This window comes from Delphinus delphis, chromosome 11 (assembly GCF_949987515.2).
Source record: "Delphinus delphis chromosome 11, mDelDel1.2, whole genome shotgun sequence".
NCBI lineage: Eukaryota > Metazoa > Chordata > Mammalia > Artiodactyla > Delphinidae > Delphinus > Delphinus delphis.
The window spans coordinates 35,406,105-35,423,148 of NC_082693.1; the positions used below are offsets into that span (position 1 = coordinate 35,406,105).

Here is a 17,044-nt window from a genome sequence, read left to right on the forward strand (position 1 = left end):
CTACGTTGTACATCTGAAACTAATATAATATGTAAGTCAACCATATTTCAATAAAACATTCTTAGCAACAATAAAACAAAATGAAAAAGAAAATCAAATTTGATCAGAATACTGCAGAATCTGTTAACATGAATAACAAAAGATACACTAGAAGTACTCATGTATAAAAAATTCAAGATCCCATAATAAACCAACAAGTTTTCCCATTATTTTAACTTCTGAAGATTACTTCCTTAAATGAAAAATAAACAACATGAGGAAATTTACAAACCATTTTCCAGTATGATCCGTTCAGAACAGAAAACAGCTGCCAATCTGCACTACAGATAAATGTGTAGATAAAAACAGAGACCTAGTCTTTACAACTACCTCAATTTTCAACAGGTTGTATTGATAAATAATCTAAATTTCTGGCCTCTTGCCTTGAACTCTTTCCTGTCTCAATAAATGGCAACATCATCCAAGTGCTGCTCAGAATCAGAACCTTGACTCCCATTTATCACTCTTTAATTCTCCTCTACAGTAAATTATCTGCAAGCATTGTTGCCTCTACTTCCAAAACATACGTAAACATGCTCCTTCTCTTCATCTCTCTTACCACTCTCTCAATTCAGGCCATCAACAGCTTTGCTTAGGCTTCTGCAATAGCCTTCCAACTGGTCTTCCTGTGTACACTTCTGTTCTTCTGACCACATCCAACCCCAGAGTTCATCTAACACCTTGCAGCCACAGCTATCTTTTTTGATACAAGTCTGTACATATCACTCCCCTACTAGATGAATCTAAAATACTTAACAGTCTCCCTACATTACCTGGCCCCTACCTAACTCTCCAATTGCATCTTAACTGACTCATCTGCTGCATCACGTTATCCTTCTTTCTGTTTCTAGAATATCCAAGCTAGTTACCACTTAGGGTCTATCTACTTGCTATTCCTTCTAATTGGGATGCTCTGTTGCAGATCTTTCCATGTTACTTCCTTATCATCAAGTCTCAATTCAACTGTCAATCCCCTCCCAACCCCAAACCCAGAGGCTTTCCTTGACCATCTCATCTAAATTAATCCCCAATCAATTTCTATCACATCATCCTGTTTAACTTTCTTCCTATTATTTATTACTACCTTAAATTACCTTCTCTACTTCTAAGTTACCACTTATTCTCTGTCTTCTCCCTTGAATGTTAGCTCCTGAGCACTGGAACCTTATCAGTCGTATTCACCATTTACTACCCAGTGCCTAGAAAAGTGCTTGGTACACAGTAGGTGCTCACTAAATATTTATTACAAGAGTGAATATACTTAACAACAACAAAAAGAAGCAGCTCAAAATATGAATAATTATCTTAAGATTCAAAAAGAAGTATTGTATGAATTTATATCATGTGATTTCATGTTACACACATTAACAATATCAGTGGAACTTATTACATATTAGAGATTCCAAATATTAATGAAAAATACATTATTTTACTAAGTTACTTTAAATTCATTTCTAATATAAAACCTTTCAAAATGAGGAATTTTAAATCTACTTATGAATGGGGAAGGGAAGCTATATGTCTTTCTTTTGGCAAAAATAGAATGGTCTCTTTAGGACTAAATCAGAAGCATTTAAAGGAATACGCTGAGGAAAAAAAGGTCAATTTAAAAATGAATACCAGTTTTTAAGGCAGAGAAAATCTACTGAAACCTGAGGGAAACAAAAGACATTGGTTTCCCAAGGGCCAGAAAATCATCATGTAGCTAAACACGATCTCTAAGGACTGACGGCACACTCTTGACATCTGGAAATGGTAAGTCCAAAACTGTCCAAGTGCCCAAATACCACCATATCAGCGTTTGTACTTGCAAGACCCACTAGCTAGTCACACAGTTAATGAGAATGACTCAAATGTGTGCCTTGGGGGGGGAAATTATAAATTACTACATCTCTTGGATTTCTAGGGTCTTCCCGAACAGTCAAAGCCACAGAATTTGTGAATGCCAGGGGCCCCATCACTGTATTTGGACTGTTTCAATGAGACAATAAACTACCTGGGATATTAGTTAAGATTTTTAAAATAACTAGGAAACTATTTTCTCCACTGGAGCTATTTAGTAAATACCACAGAGCATGAATACAACCACTGAGATTACAGACAGTAGCAAACAAAAATGGTGCTGGGCACTTTATGTTCCTGTTAATTGACTGTCTTTGTTATACAACATTGTCGGAAAAAATCTGACTACAATTCTAACTGCAAGCCGCAGTAATCATGTCAATGTGTGAACTACCTGAATATCTAATTATGAAAAAAAGAAGGCAATTTCACAGTGGAAGCACTGTCCTAATTCAAGAAACCCAGCCATATTAACTGATTAGTCTGACATGTAGCAGATAGCTGAAAAACTTTAATTTGAAAGATAATTATTTTTACCTGATTAATATGCTTCAGATTAAATTCACTGCTTTTAATGGGCCCATCAACTTGACGATCTGGGAAATTAATAAATTTTGCATGCAGTAATCCTAGGAAATTTATACAGCCAAGCTACACATCATTACAAGGATTACCTTCACAGTAGGCATTGTCCTCTCGAAGAGCCCTAAAACCATCTCGACAGCTGCAAACGGCCCTGTCATTCAGATTTCTGCAGACAGAATTCTCCATGCAGTTATGCCTTTCAGAACAAAAGTCATAACCTACAAGAAAAAAGAAACTTATTAGGGTAAATAAAATCATAACAAAGCAAATAAACTTTGTCTCCTTAAAATCTTTCTTTAATTTAGAAGCTATATTTCTCTAAACGATTAAGTTGATATCTTCATCCAATGTTTATAGGACCATATGCTATGTGTACTAAAAAGTTTTTGAGTGTGTTTAACTCAATTAATTCCTTCTTGAAGTTAACTCAATTAATTCCTTCTTGAAGCCTCCTCTATTTCTGACTTTATAAATGCTATCTCTAGTCCCTAATATTCCAATTACAGTCCTCCAAATATTGGAAACAAAGAAAGATTCTTGGAGTACAAAATGAAGATTTACAATATAGAAGACAACACAGTGAGGAAGGAAAGTGATCTGAGAATTACTGATTGAACACTGTCAATAACTATGAGTAATACAGACCAAGCCAGATGAGATGTGCACATTATGTATTTAAGAAATGAAACAGACAACTTGGCATCCTTAAAAAAACCCACAAAACTCTAAACGTATAAAAAAAATCACATCATTTTAATCTAATTTTCTCAGGAAATCTGCAAGACAAAGTATGTCCACTCAAAAGAAAAAGAAAGTTTTTATGAATTATAAAGATTTCACAGATTCCAGAGTCGTTATGTAGAGGAAAGAAAAATGGAACATTTCATAAACAGTGACACCAATCATGTGTAATTTCTCAAATCTCTTTTTCCTGTGTGAATCCCTGTTCAAAGATCATCTAAGATGCTGAAATAAAAAGCTGGAACACTGGAATCCATATTTAATGGAAACTATATGATTATACATCATTCAAACAATTTTCAAATTGCTTGATGCATAAATTTTCTGTCTAGTTTTACATTGTCTAATGAATTATTTTTTCACCATGTATAAAAGAAAAGAGGTCCAGAAGAATACATTTCATGTAGCTCAGAATAAACTCATCTGCTTACATGCAAGAAAAGACTTTTACTTGAGCAAATCATGAAGATGTGAGTTCTACACTCATCTTACTTGTTATCAAATTACCATACAGTGCTGTAATTCAGTGAAAGGGTGAACTAAGCTATACCACAACCAAAAGGTATACTCTGGTTCAGCACAATGGTTGATGTCCATTCCAATTGGTTTGTGCCCATAATGACTATTTTGAATATTGACCCAGAGTTAAAACAAATCTCCCATGAAATGCAACTACAATGTATAGTAAAATAGTGTTTGTACAATTTAATAAGCCTTAGGAAGGCTGAGGCTCTCAAAATACAGTGATGCATTTAAAAAGGATAGGAAAAATCAAAAGAATTAGTGATTTCTACAGAAATAAAATAAAATAGAACAGAGTGTACAAAGATTGGAAAAATACATAGTCAATAACAGCACTGAAATCACTTGACAACTTTTCTTGACAAGATTCTTCACAATCTAAATTCTCATGATTAAGGCTGAAAATTTAGAAGCAAAAGGTTCACTCTTAAGGAAAGGAAAAGTTAAACATGTTTTCTCCTTGGGTCTTTTTATTTCCTTCTTTAAGTAGCTAAATTGAGACCATATTTCTTAAAATGTATTCCAGTGTCTTACAATGCCTGATGAGGGATAATTTCAGCTAAAAAGTCATCCTCATTCTCTATACCAATAGCTCAGCACATCATCAACCTAAAATGAGAATGTTCCACAAAATCACTTTATATTTATTCTAAATTAAAACAATGTTACTAAAAAAAACTGGCCCACTCGTTAAGATACACAGAGAATTAAGGGACCATGTTTTAACAGCGCTAAATCTGTAGAAGTTTACCTGTAATGCTTCAAACAACTTTTAGAGAGCAGTGACTAAGAACAGGAACTGTTCCTGACGCACTTTTACTTTTCTTTCGTAAGTTTATATTTTTCAAAACTATCTTTCAACACTTCATTTTGATGCATTTTCTCTTCTCCTATTTTTCAGACTCTGTTCAATCCATGCTGTCACTGTCTATGCCATAAGCCTCCTCTATTACAATCCATTTCCTGTCTGTATAAGTAATGGTAAGACCCCCTCATCTCAGCATCAAATATCATGCACACGCTCACCATGCAGTGTTTAATTGCTGCAAGAATTTTCTAACTATAAGATAACAGTATGATTCTACTTTTCATTGTTTTAGGTTCAGTTATGGAGTACTTCACTTTTCATCAGATGAGTTTTTTAAGTTAACCTGGAGACTTGAAAACTGAAAATTTTGTCAAATACTAATTTACTCTAAACAATGTCAGATAGCTATTTTGATTTAGTCTCTCAAGAAATAAGTTGATTGAATCTATTGGTTGTTTTACTGCTTAGATTCAAAAATGCCAAGGTTAAAATGTTAACTACTGATGGTTAGAAAATTCAGACTCAGCTAAAGAGGCTTGTTTCCAATCTATAGGGAAAAACTTCAAAAAAAATCAGAGTATGGGTTGGCAATAAACCATAGTCCTACCACCATTATAGCCACATTCCTACTCATCTGTGCTTGGTTTTTGGAGTTGAAAGACATGGATTTACATCTGATCTCTACCACTTACTGGCTATGTAAATTACTAGCTGTTTAAGTTAATTAACCTTTCTAGACCTTCAGCTTTTCTCACCTGTAAAATTAGGATAATGTCTACCTTGCAAAAGGTTCAAATGAGATCATCTATGTAAAAGTGTAATAGTATAGCATTTGTTAATAATTAAAGCAGTTAGAGTATTACTAATAAGCCATAAGCCAAATATGTTGAGATACCTATCATAGGAGGAAATTCAAATATTTGCTATAAATGGATAGATTAATGATCTAATACAATCAGGTCTTTCTTTTATTTCCTCCTTTGGGTTTTAACCTCAAGGATACCAAGTTTTCTATTCCTTTTAAGCTTTCCAAATTTACATGAGATTCTTTCATTAAGTGTACTAGATCTTTCTATAAAATATTAATAAGCATTTTTCTATGAATGAGGATACAAAAGGGTAAGGAAGGGCCAGATACAAAAGATTATGCATAAGAACAATATAAATAAATGTTATTCATAATAACCAGGAGAAAGAGAATGCAATAGTTTTGAGGTGAATATTTGTTGGTTTTGCCTTACAGGTGTCTATTCCTCCTTTTTGTGGAAAAAAAACACAACAAAACAAAAACCTAGTCATACCTGGGATGAACTCTTCACCTCTACTGTTAGCCTAGGTGCTTACAGGAAAATGGACTACACTGCCCACTGGTTAAGGCCACACCAGTCAAAGCATCCCACTGGTATGGACATAGTAATTTCTTCAGGTCTGAGCAAATGATGCAGTTCAGGTTAACGCAGATAATTGAAACTCAATTCTGGGACCTTTGTTCAACTCACGAGGATATTGAACTTTCTCTTCCACCTACTTGAGTATCATAATAACGTGAGCATAAGAATGTCAGGGAACACACAGAGTCTGAAAATAAGGCCACCTCAGAGGAGACAAACAGAAAGATGCATCTAAGCAAAGGGGCGAGATTTGAGATCTGAGTCAAGCCACTCACTGGGGCCATGTATTCCACTGTTTGCTTAAATCAGTTGCATTGGGTATTCTATCAATTGTACCTGAAAGAATATTAACTCATATCAGTATCGTCTGCAAGATGATGGATAATCCTGATTTTTCCCAAAAGGTAGTTCACGTGCATGGATGAACATTTAAAAAAACAGTACTGATAGCAATGGAATTATTTAAATGTGTATAAAAAAATACATGAATCTAACAAATAATCCCATTATTTCATGGATACTACTGCTTAGGAATAAAAGTAAATTTTCACAAAATGAGTTGACTAACAGTGGACATTAAAACATTAACTAAATAATGTTATTTGTGGTACACAGATAACAAGAATCATGAAGATGTAATTGAATGATGTGGGAAACTATGAATTGTCCAGAAGTTGGGTGCAAACAATTTACACCCACTCAGCCTTATGCACACGGTGCCTCTATCACTTCTAATTGTAAGGCACGACAAAGTCAATGCTAAATTAAAGTTGGGCTTCCAGTGAATAGGACTTGATGGTCTGTAAGCAGAGAAAGGGGCGGCCAAGGGAGGAGAAGAAGAATGGGATGGGCTGAGATATGAAAACATATAGTTTCACGTTATTTCTGTACCTTTCTAAGTCAGAGTCCTCGCTGTATCATGAAGTCTCTGTTGTGTTGTAATTTGTCATAAGCTTCCTTGAAAGAGCTCTCAAATATGAAAAAAGTGAAAAGAACATTCCTGCTCCACTGTTCCTGAGCTGCTACAATGGAAGACAGCAGGGTACCTAGAAAACAGCCCTGGCTGGATTTGACTTGGTGCCTAGAAGTTTGGAGCCTTATTTCGGTGCACAGCTTGGTTTCCAACCACCGGCGGAGCCTCCAGTGGAAAGGTCAACAATTTAATCTCATGCTCTGCCCTCAGGGAATATTTACTAACTGTTGCTGAACAACTTAGTTTTTCAGATGTGAACATGGCATCTTTAGCACTAGGCAGACAGGCCTGGAAACTGGAGGCCAACCTTACTACAAATGAATTTGTCACAATAGGTGTGTAGCAGTTGATTCAAACTTTAAGCCTTCAAAACTTGACGTTTTTTAGTTTAAAAGTCAGAGAATACCAGGAGGACTCATTTGTTTATTCTATTTATTTGAAGTCAGAAATGGAAGTAACCTTTATTTTAAACGGTGCTAAATGTTTCAAGAAAGGCCAACTTGTCCAATTTCAGTTCCAGTTCTAAACCAGAGGTTCTCAATCCAGGCTGAGTAAAATAATTTATTGAAGAGTGTTTTTTAAGGTGATACCAAGGCTCCATCCCATATATCTGAAATCTGGCTCTGAAACACTTATTCAGGAATTAGGAAAAGGTCTTTGAGCTTCTGCCTTAGCGAAGGCAACTCCATATTGGAAGCCCCAGTTACATTTTGAGAAAAACCTATGACCTAGGCCTGACTAAGCTATAATATGATTAAATGCTTAAAGAATAACCTTCTACATGCTTGAGAAATTCCAGGAACTACAGGACATTTCAAGCCTGCAGCTACAGACAACTGCTCTCCCTACACAATCAAGGTGACTCGGACCAGACCACTGCACCACCAATTTCAAGGCAATTATCGAAGCAGACTGTGTTGCTCCACACATCCCCCCTACTGCACACCTCTGAAACTTTTCCTTTACAAACTCTTGTCCCCTAACTGGCAACTCGGAGATGGTTTTGGGGACACTAGTCCATCTTCCCAGGTTGCCGGCTTCCTGAATAATACATCTTTCTTTTTCCACCAAACCTTGTCTCCAGAACATTGACTTTTGAGCAATGAGAAGCCAAACCTGAGTTTGGTTCTGGCTCTGGCCGGTCACATATCAATGATATCAGGATCTCAGGTGGAGGGGGTGTAGGTCACGGTATATTTTGTCATTGTATTGATATTTTGAGTGGGCTGTGTAAACATATTAATTTTTAAAACTATAGGCAATTTAAATGTAACAAGTTTTGTAGCTAGCTTTTCCATTCTTAATTTGCTCTTGGTAATGTATTAAGGCTCTTTAAAAAGAAATGGATGCAATCAGGCCGTCTTAATTGAATGGATGGAAGAAGTAGCTAAAAAGAAAATGAAAAAACTGTACCACCCTCCTAAAAATGGGAGAGAGGGATCTTATGTTTCCTTTTTAATAGATGAGATTAAAAGGAAACAAAATAGTATATGTTTTATAAAGTTTCTTTTTCTTACTTTTTTCCATTTAAGTTTTATTTTGCACCAATAAAGGCTAGTATTAAAACAAGTGCGAGTAGCTCATTTAAGGCACTGTTATACAGTACCAGCTACATGAGTTATGAGTCTCAGCTACATCCCAGGTGTCATACTAGGTATTAAGAATATAGAGATGAATATAAAGACCCAGCCTGTTACATTTTGCACCTCAAGCTGCAAAATCCAATGAAGGAGACAGATTCACAAACACATAATTTCAGGATAACACAAGAAGGCACATATAATTTCATGATTGGTAGGGAACATAAAAATTCCATATAATTAATCCTTTAGTTTAATACTTAAATCTATAACAAAATACCAAGTTTAAGAATCTTTAGTGATGGGCAACTCACTGCCTTCTGGGCAGCCCACTGCATTTCTGAATACCTCAAGTTTTACTGTTTTCTTACACTGAACTAAAAATCTAAGTTCCTTCTACTTATTGGTCATAGGCTTATCATCATAGAGGCAACACAGAATAAGCAATGCATGTCTGATGGCCTCTCTCTTCTTGGTAGTGTAGAAGCCTATCAGTGCAGGAGAGTGGAATTGTGAAGAGAGGGATTTGAACAACATGGGAATTATGCTCAGACAATTATAAAAACAGACTGAAGAGAAAAGAAAGGAAATCGTCCCCCACCCCCAGCAAAAAAAAGAAACAATAAAATAACTCAGCACTGTTGTGTAAATGTTTTCAACAATGTCATGCTGACTCAGGACAAGTACACAGAGAGAAGTACAGAAACCCAGAGCTTGAGACAGGTACAATACACCCTGCAGAAATGCATGGGAGCATCTCGATTTTAATTTGATGGTCTTTGGAAATAACTTGATTATAAAAAGTTCTATTTCCTGTCAGTTGAAGTAGCCTCTTAGAATGACTCATGCACATAAATTTTATTTTACAGACAAGCCTTACCTTTACAAACTTTGCAACAGCTATGAGACAAGGTAATCTGATGAGACTCTGGACAATCCAGAGCTGGACAGCCTGAACTCTCAACCAGCTTCATGGTCTGGTCCTGTCAGACAACAGAAAATAAAAGCTTCAAACCTCTTAATTAGGAATAACTCAGAAGTTTCCAGATCCGACATCCAAGAAATTTCTTCGAACATGAGAGTAAAATTTTCACCCTGAGAACCTCTGCACAGGTCACACACTCACTTGCAAAATAACATTAAATGACAACTGGAAAGCCTTTCAAATGGACAAGCAGCCCTGGCAATGGAAGCATGCCACGCTGCAGCCATGCCTTCAATTTCCAAACATCAGGGTAATCCTGAAAGATTCTGTTAGCTTACAACATATTTGCACATCCAGATGACAATTGTGTCAAAGATACAGCTTGAATTCTATCAATAGCTCACTTTGGAAAAAACAATAAATAAAACCCGGGCTTTTTAAACATTCTCATTTCAAAGTTTCCTAAACTGTTATAGATTATCCCAAGTGAGTGTGATGAGGAACACTGGGGATCTCTCACAAAACTACAAGGAAAATGAGGGCAGGATTTATGTCTCTTGAGCATGAATGTCTTGCATTTTTTCTGGCATATAACAAGCAATCGAAAAATTTTCCTGAATGAATGAATAAATCAATGTAAAACGATTACAGTTCTAGCCACCGAAGTAGATAAAACCCTTCTCAAAGAGAAACTAAAATACAGAACAGAATACTTTTCTGATAAATGTAACAGCACTGCCCTTGAAGCCAACATTTTGCTTCTATACTGTCAACCTCCAGTCTCTTTAAGAGCGAGGGTCATTAACTGTTATACTATGCTTACCAATACATAAGTAATAAAATAACCGTTGGAACTTGAAGGCTTCTGTTTTAATACTGCTCAATAGCTTAGCTTTTTAGATATCATTTCTATAAGTACTGCTTTTATTGAAGAAATCGTAATTTCAATATCTCCCTCTTCCTGGCTTATCAATGGAAAGGACCTTCTCCAAGTCACCATAATGGCAGGAAAAAAAAAGAAAGAAAGTGTCAGAAGACATGTATACAGTGGAGTCAAACGCTATTCTCTCTTTGGTTTGACGGTAATATCCATTCTGATAATCTTATTTTCAGGACCACCCTGTTTTTCTGTGTTACTATGAAACTCACAGACCCCCCAGGACACATTTTCAAGGCCACAAAACTGACAATAAAGGAACAAAGGAGGACTAGAATTGACAGCCCAGAAAACGGAAGCCTGAGAGAGATGACAATTATGTAAAATAGCTCAGGGGCCTGAAGGGAGAAAAAACAATGGGAGTCCTTAATGTCAAGAATTTAGTGAAGAATACAAAAGCTTATGAAATTCTGGTAGAGCTGTGCTGTAGAATCCACAGCCACTAGCTACAAGATTCTGACAACTTTGTATGATAAAATAATGTAAAATATTTCATTAAGAATTTTATATTGATTACATTAGAAATGATAATATTTTGGATATATGGGGTTGAAAACAGAAAATTTAGCCCAAATAAAAATCACATGTGTGGCTTGCATCATATTTCTACTGGACAGCATAGCATTAGAGGGTAGGAAGTGATTTCTTTTGTTTGAGCAAATAAATGGTAACATTTATTCATTCACCCAATATTTATTAAGCACCTGCAGAGTTGCCTATACACAGACTTCTCACAAATCGAATTTAAAATAAAATCACTTTATAGGTATTTTAAAATCAAATAGGAAACTATCTCAGTAAATTTTAGATCATAATTATCAGTATTATGGAATACACTTGTCAAATGAAAAGAACACACACACACACAAAGTGGAGAATCTTCAAATGCCCTCACAATTTTCAGATTTAGGGCTGATATTTCAAAGTTAGAGTTTACTTAGAAACCAGCTGATAAAAGTTTTCCACCTTCCTTGAAGTAAAATTTCTCTGATTTCCTTGGTGTTGCTAGATCTCACTCCAAGCCTTCCAATCCTTATATCTACCGTGGGACCTGCTCCACTCAAAACAGCATTGGTGAAGGGATGCTGACGGAGAAAACTCCATCTGGAAATATAGCTTCAGCAATTGTGTTAGTGTTCCTATGCCCCAGCTCCCTTAACTTTAAGATGGTAACCTACATCATGGGAGAGCTTATTTAAAGCCAAAAGAAGCAGCTAGAATACCTTATAATGGACGTGGACAAATCAGAGCTTTCACGTTCCAGAAACCAAATCTGTCACAGTTTTGCATCTTTATGTCTCTGCCTTGCTTATCCCAAATGTCTTCCAACTTAAGATGCACGAGGTATACAGCTGGATTTTTCAGATTCAACTTATCTTGGCAAAATTCTGAGGATTTTCCTTTCGCCAACACTTAATCATATGAATGCTCACAGTTTATTGCCAGCAGAGTAAATCACTTATCTTAATTTTCTAAATAACCTATACATACTAAATCATCCCCACAAACCATGTACAGGAGGCATTTGAAGAAGAAAATGAAGGATCAAATGTAAATGAACCCTAAAGCAGAAACTTTATATGTAGACAGTTTCCTTTAGACAGAATATGGCTTGAAATATAACATTATGGTCAAGGAATATAAAATCATAGTTTATAAAAGCTAAATGTGAAAAGTGTTATGAAACATATTTAGTTTTTCAATTAGTAGGTCAAGAAGCAGACTTAAAATGAATCACGTTTGCTTTAGAAGCATACGTCAAAAGCACATGTATAAAACATTCCCCTTAAAATTATTTAAAAGATTCCTCCCAAAGGAATTAAGATCAATATCAATCTCATCTCCATCCAACACCTAATTTTTATTAGGTAAATTTGGTTCTGATTTTAATTGGACTGATATTTATCACAAGTCAAAAGCAAGAGTGAGAACAGGCCGAGTCTAATTTTATCTAATACATTTTCTTCAAAACAGCAAACAAGGAGTTGATTTGTGTTTGGAAAATGTAAGACAACTTCATAATATGACAAAAGAGTGTTTTTATTTTTTGGGAAAATTTATTGGGAAAATTTACATGATTGCAAAAACAATGAGAATTTCTATACATTTGAGCTATAATTATCATCTTAAATTTTCTCTTTGCCTTAGAATTTTAAAGGTATTACAAGGGTGAGATTTTTAAAGGAACATTTACTGTGTTCATGTAACGGAAAGAAATTTGAAACACACATGAAGAGCTTCCTTACCTGGCACTCATAGAGAACACATACGCCAGAAGAGGAGTAGACCGTATTTCTTTCTCCTTCAAAATAGGTTCGTCCATGAAATTGGCATATAGCTTTGGAGTAAAAAAACATATATATTTTTTAAATGTTTCATTAAGAAAAATAGCTTACAGGTGTTCAGATCATTTTGCCACAATATTTCACATGTCCTTGTGACTTTTCAAGGTGTTTGAGTAACTGTAAACCTAAATTCAACCCAATATAAGGCACATGTAGGCTCAAGTTATTTTCATGCCCATTAAGTTCAGAGAGTAAAATAAGGTACAAAAAGGATAAGGGGCAATGGCAAGTCAGAATTAAACTCTGAAAAAGGAGTGCTGATAAGCAGACTCAAAGCTAATTACTTGCCTGTTAGATAATGTCCCACTTCAGGGCACATTAAGCAGGTGCTCAAAGAGCTACAAATCAGGGGCAACACAAGTAAGAGAAAAGTTCATTTTTATATACCATTACAGAATTTTTTTTTTTTTTTTTTTTTGCGGTACGCGGGCCTCTCACTGTTGTGGCCTCTTCCGTTGTGGAACACAGGCTCCGGACGCGCAGGCTCAGCGGCCATGGCTCACGGGACCAGCTGCTCCGCGGCATGTGGGATCGTCCCGGACCGGGGCACGAACCCGTGTCCCCTGCATCGGCAGGCGGACTCTCAACCACTGCGCCACCAGGGAAGCCCCATTACAGAATTTTAAAACAGAAAATTAGAAAGAAACTATTTTAATTCCAGTACATACATGTAAATGTTATGTTTTATGGGTTAGTATCATTTTATTTGCAAGTACATGTGGGTTAAGGCACCCTATTTAAGATGTTGAAAGGTCTTAATCTGGGCCTGCCTTGCTTCCATCACAATTAAATAAAATTTTAAGATAGAACTTCAGACTCAGTGGTGAAAACATTTTTAATGAGTGAAGATGCATACAAAGTATCAAAGAATTTTTTTGAGACTTTCAAAATATTTACAATTCACAGCAAACATTTAGCCAATGGAAACTGCTTGCTCGTTTTGAAATGAATGTTTCACACTACCTATGTTGACTCATCACCTAAACAGAGACAGATTTACCCTGAAGCTAATTAAGCTTAACTTTCAGTATCCTTCTTGGGCTTAGCCCTCCATTCTAAGACTCTGAACCAACTTTTGTTTTCACAGATTTGCACTGTTTTCCTTTCAAAGGACACTCAATATTGTAGATGCTTTGGAGCTCCATAACATCTAGATCAACCCAAGCTAATCACTTCAAAAGACCAGAGGAAGCAGTCATCTGATAGGAAGAAAACTCAAGCAGTTTGTTAGCCCTATTTACTAAATCCAATTTTTAATTTTAACTACATGGATTTTACAAAAGGGGTGTGTATATTTCCTTTTAATTCCATTGTGTGCATTAGAATAAAGTCCCTCTTCAGAATTTATACATCCCATTATCTTTAAAAGTATCACATTGCCTAAAAAAATTTATAACAAAGAAATTAGACATACTTCTATTAAATATTGAGTATATATATGGTTGTAGAAATATTCATATTTAAGCCAACTTTCATCTTTGCCCAAAAGTTAACTGATTATTTAAAAGCTGCACATTTAAATAATGGAAAGCGTGCACATTTTAAAAATGCCATCCTTCAGCTGATCTCCTTACTCAGCTTTTATTAACAAATTTCACTACATAATATATATTACTGGAAAATTGATTTTAAAGTTTTGGAGGTTGTTGGAAGTGAATACAACTTACTTGCATAAATTATATTACTTAAAAGCTGGCTGAAGCTTGCTCACTCATGAATATTCAAAATGAAAATAGGGAGTTGTCAGTTGCATACTATCTATCATATATGAATTACAATAGCATGTGCATTTACTTAATGAACCTGATTGATTGTAAAATGTCTATATCCAACGTGTAATTTTTAAGATTGTGCTTTGTTTTTTCTTATGAGATTCAATAACCTCAAAGTACCAAGATCTGGCTTATGGCATGTTCAATTATACTTAAGTACCACATTTTATAAGATAAGGAGAATAAATAAAACCTTCTTCTATTCAGCACCTGCCAGTCAAAGGTTCCTAAGCCTATTATATTATACAACTCGGTAACTGCAGTCTATTCAGGCCCAAGGGTACGTTGAAGAAAAAAATATGATGTTCCAAGTCTTTCTTAGAGCGGAGGGAAAAGGAAACACTGTAAAACCACAAAGGTAAATTCTTCTTATACAAAGTCTTATGATAATTTAATACTCATGCAGAGCAGATGGACCTTCTGCTCTAAACTCTTAATTCAAAAGACTCAAATAGGCAACTTGTGAGACAATAGGGCACCAAATGGAGCTTGGCAGAGTGAGAAGCACAAAACGAATGAGATCACAATTGCTTCATTTCCTTTCAAGCAATCAGCACAAACAGAGTGAATTTGGCTTAGAGAGAACCCAAAGTGAGTGATTTTTGTCTCGTTTCTTTTTTGATCAGTTGCTGTGATTCTCCATAATTCTGAGGTTTACTCTAAATACCTAGTAATGCCATCAGGGTATGCCTTCCCTAGGTTCTTTAGGGGAAAAATGTTAAGAAACTCAGAAATATATGCATACATATATACATCTATAGGTATATATTCCTAATCATTCCTAAAAAATACTACAAGGAATCTTGAAAATCCATAAGGATGGCTCTGGGACGTAGGAGTAGACTGCAGGAGTGAAAGTCGTATTAATCTGTTGACACATTTAACAAATACGTACTGAGCTCCTGCTAACATGCCAGGTAGCCTGCTAGGTACTAGGATTCAAAGATGAAAGAGACATGTTTCTACCCCTCACTACTGAGTTGGGAAGACAGACTCGTACACAACTAACTATAATAAAAGCCAAGCTCAAGTGCTATAACTGAGAAATTCATAAGTGACAGGTAAACACAGGAGACCAAGTGGTAAACTGGGGGTGGGGGTGGGGGCACTGGATCAAAGGTGAGGAAACAAGGGCTGGAGAAGGACCCAGACTCTGGCAATAGCGACAAGTCATCATCACCCCAGGGATAAGGAACAGGGAGAGGAAATGGTTTTATTAGAGCCCACAGTGAGCCAGAGTTATGAAGGAGAGGCAGCCCAGTGGGAGTCGAAATCATGAGAGACACAGGTACCACCAGAAACCCAGCCTGGTGCAGGGAAGGAGCAGGGGAGAAACACCGCCAACTCTCTCTCCTCTGGCCTTCCTATTTCCTGCCAGTGCATCCCATTGGCAAATCCTACCCAAAGCCAGCTGGCAAGGAGACCAGGGTGATACAGTCTGCAGAAGTCCAGCTCCTGGGGTACAGAGTAGGACAGAGAAAGACAGGTGGGGTGTGTGGGTGTCCAGGAGAAAGAATAACCAACCCCAAGCACTGGTAGCTATCACAGTAATTCAATTTAGACCATGAAAAGAAATAGTTTACAAGGATAGGTTGCTTACAAAAGCATGAGAGAGTGGAACACAGTAAAAATAAATTTTAAAGAGGGAAAATTGAGACATTTAAAAAATACAGCTCTATTTAAAAAAAAAAAAAAACCCAGATAGCTTATCAAAATGAGATCCATAAGCAAGGAGAAGGCAAAATGAAGGAACTGGACAGATCAAGTGTTAAAACAGAGGAGAGGAAACAGATTAGGTGCTGCCTTGATTTTAACCAAGGCTAGCCCCTGTAGGTATCAGGGACAAAGCCTCAGGGATAACAATGATCATTGTGGCTGCCACACTGACTGCAAGAAAGTCTCTAGAATTCCCTAACTGAACTGCACCTCCCTGCTTACCCTTCCCCAGCACAGTATAAGAAATCACTTCCTCAACAAAACAACAAAGGAATAATCATTTTGCTGTATTGATTTCTTCTTCAATTCAACTGCATTAACATGTTCATAGAGGCTTCATTTCTTTCCTAGTTTTGGGGTGTGTGTGTGTGTGTGTGTGTGTGTGTGTGCTGGTGTGTGCATATATAGCAATAAGTTTCTTGTGACATAACTCTGGATTCCTATGTCCAAATCATTTACCAGCTTAAAGCAGAATTATGCCAACTAGGCTGCATTTTCAAAGATCTACGCTAAGTGATTTATTGAGTATATTACACGTACATATTCGAAGGTAATGAAGCCTCTAGGGGGAAGGGTATTAATTCATTGATACAGTCTTATCCCCTTGCAGACTAAGAAGCTAAGCCCCCATGCAGTCAGACTAACCCATAGCACTACTGCTACTCTTAAGTTATTAATATTAACCAATGTCAAAGGCATATTCACTACGACTCTCATACACACACACACACACACACACACACACACACACACACACACACACACACACTACCATACACACACACCAGGGGGTGCCGTTCACATCGTGTGAATTATGTCACTCAGAGCTGTCCAATGAACAGTCTATTAAGCCATAGGGAGAGAAATT

The 17,044-nt window shown here is 36.3% G+C and overlaps 1 protein-coding gene across 1 annotated transcript in view; it reads right to left on the bottom strand.

The window, feature by feature from the left end:
• The window catches only part of NELL2 (neural EGFL like 2), a 376,417-nt gene that overhangs the window by 221,787 nt on the left and 137,586 nt on the right, over positions 1–17,044 (bottom strand). Inside the window, exons 10-12 of the mRNA XM_060024615.1 lie at positions 12,590–12,681; positions 9,362–9,464; positions 2,556–2,684 (exon numbers count right to left, since the gene is read on the bottom strand). Of these exons, the coding sequence (XP_059880598.1) occupies positions 2,556–2,684; positions 9,362–9,464; positions 12,590–12,681 (324 nt within the window). The remainder of the gene's footprint in view (positions 1–2,555; positions 2,685–9,361; positions 9,465–12,589; positions 12,682–17,044) is intronic.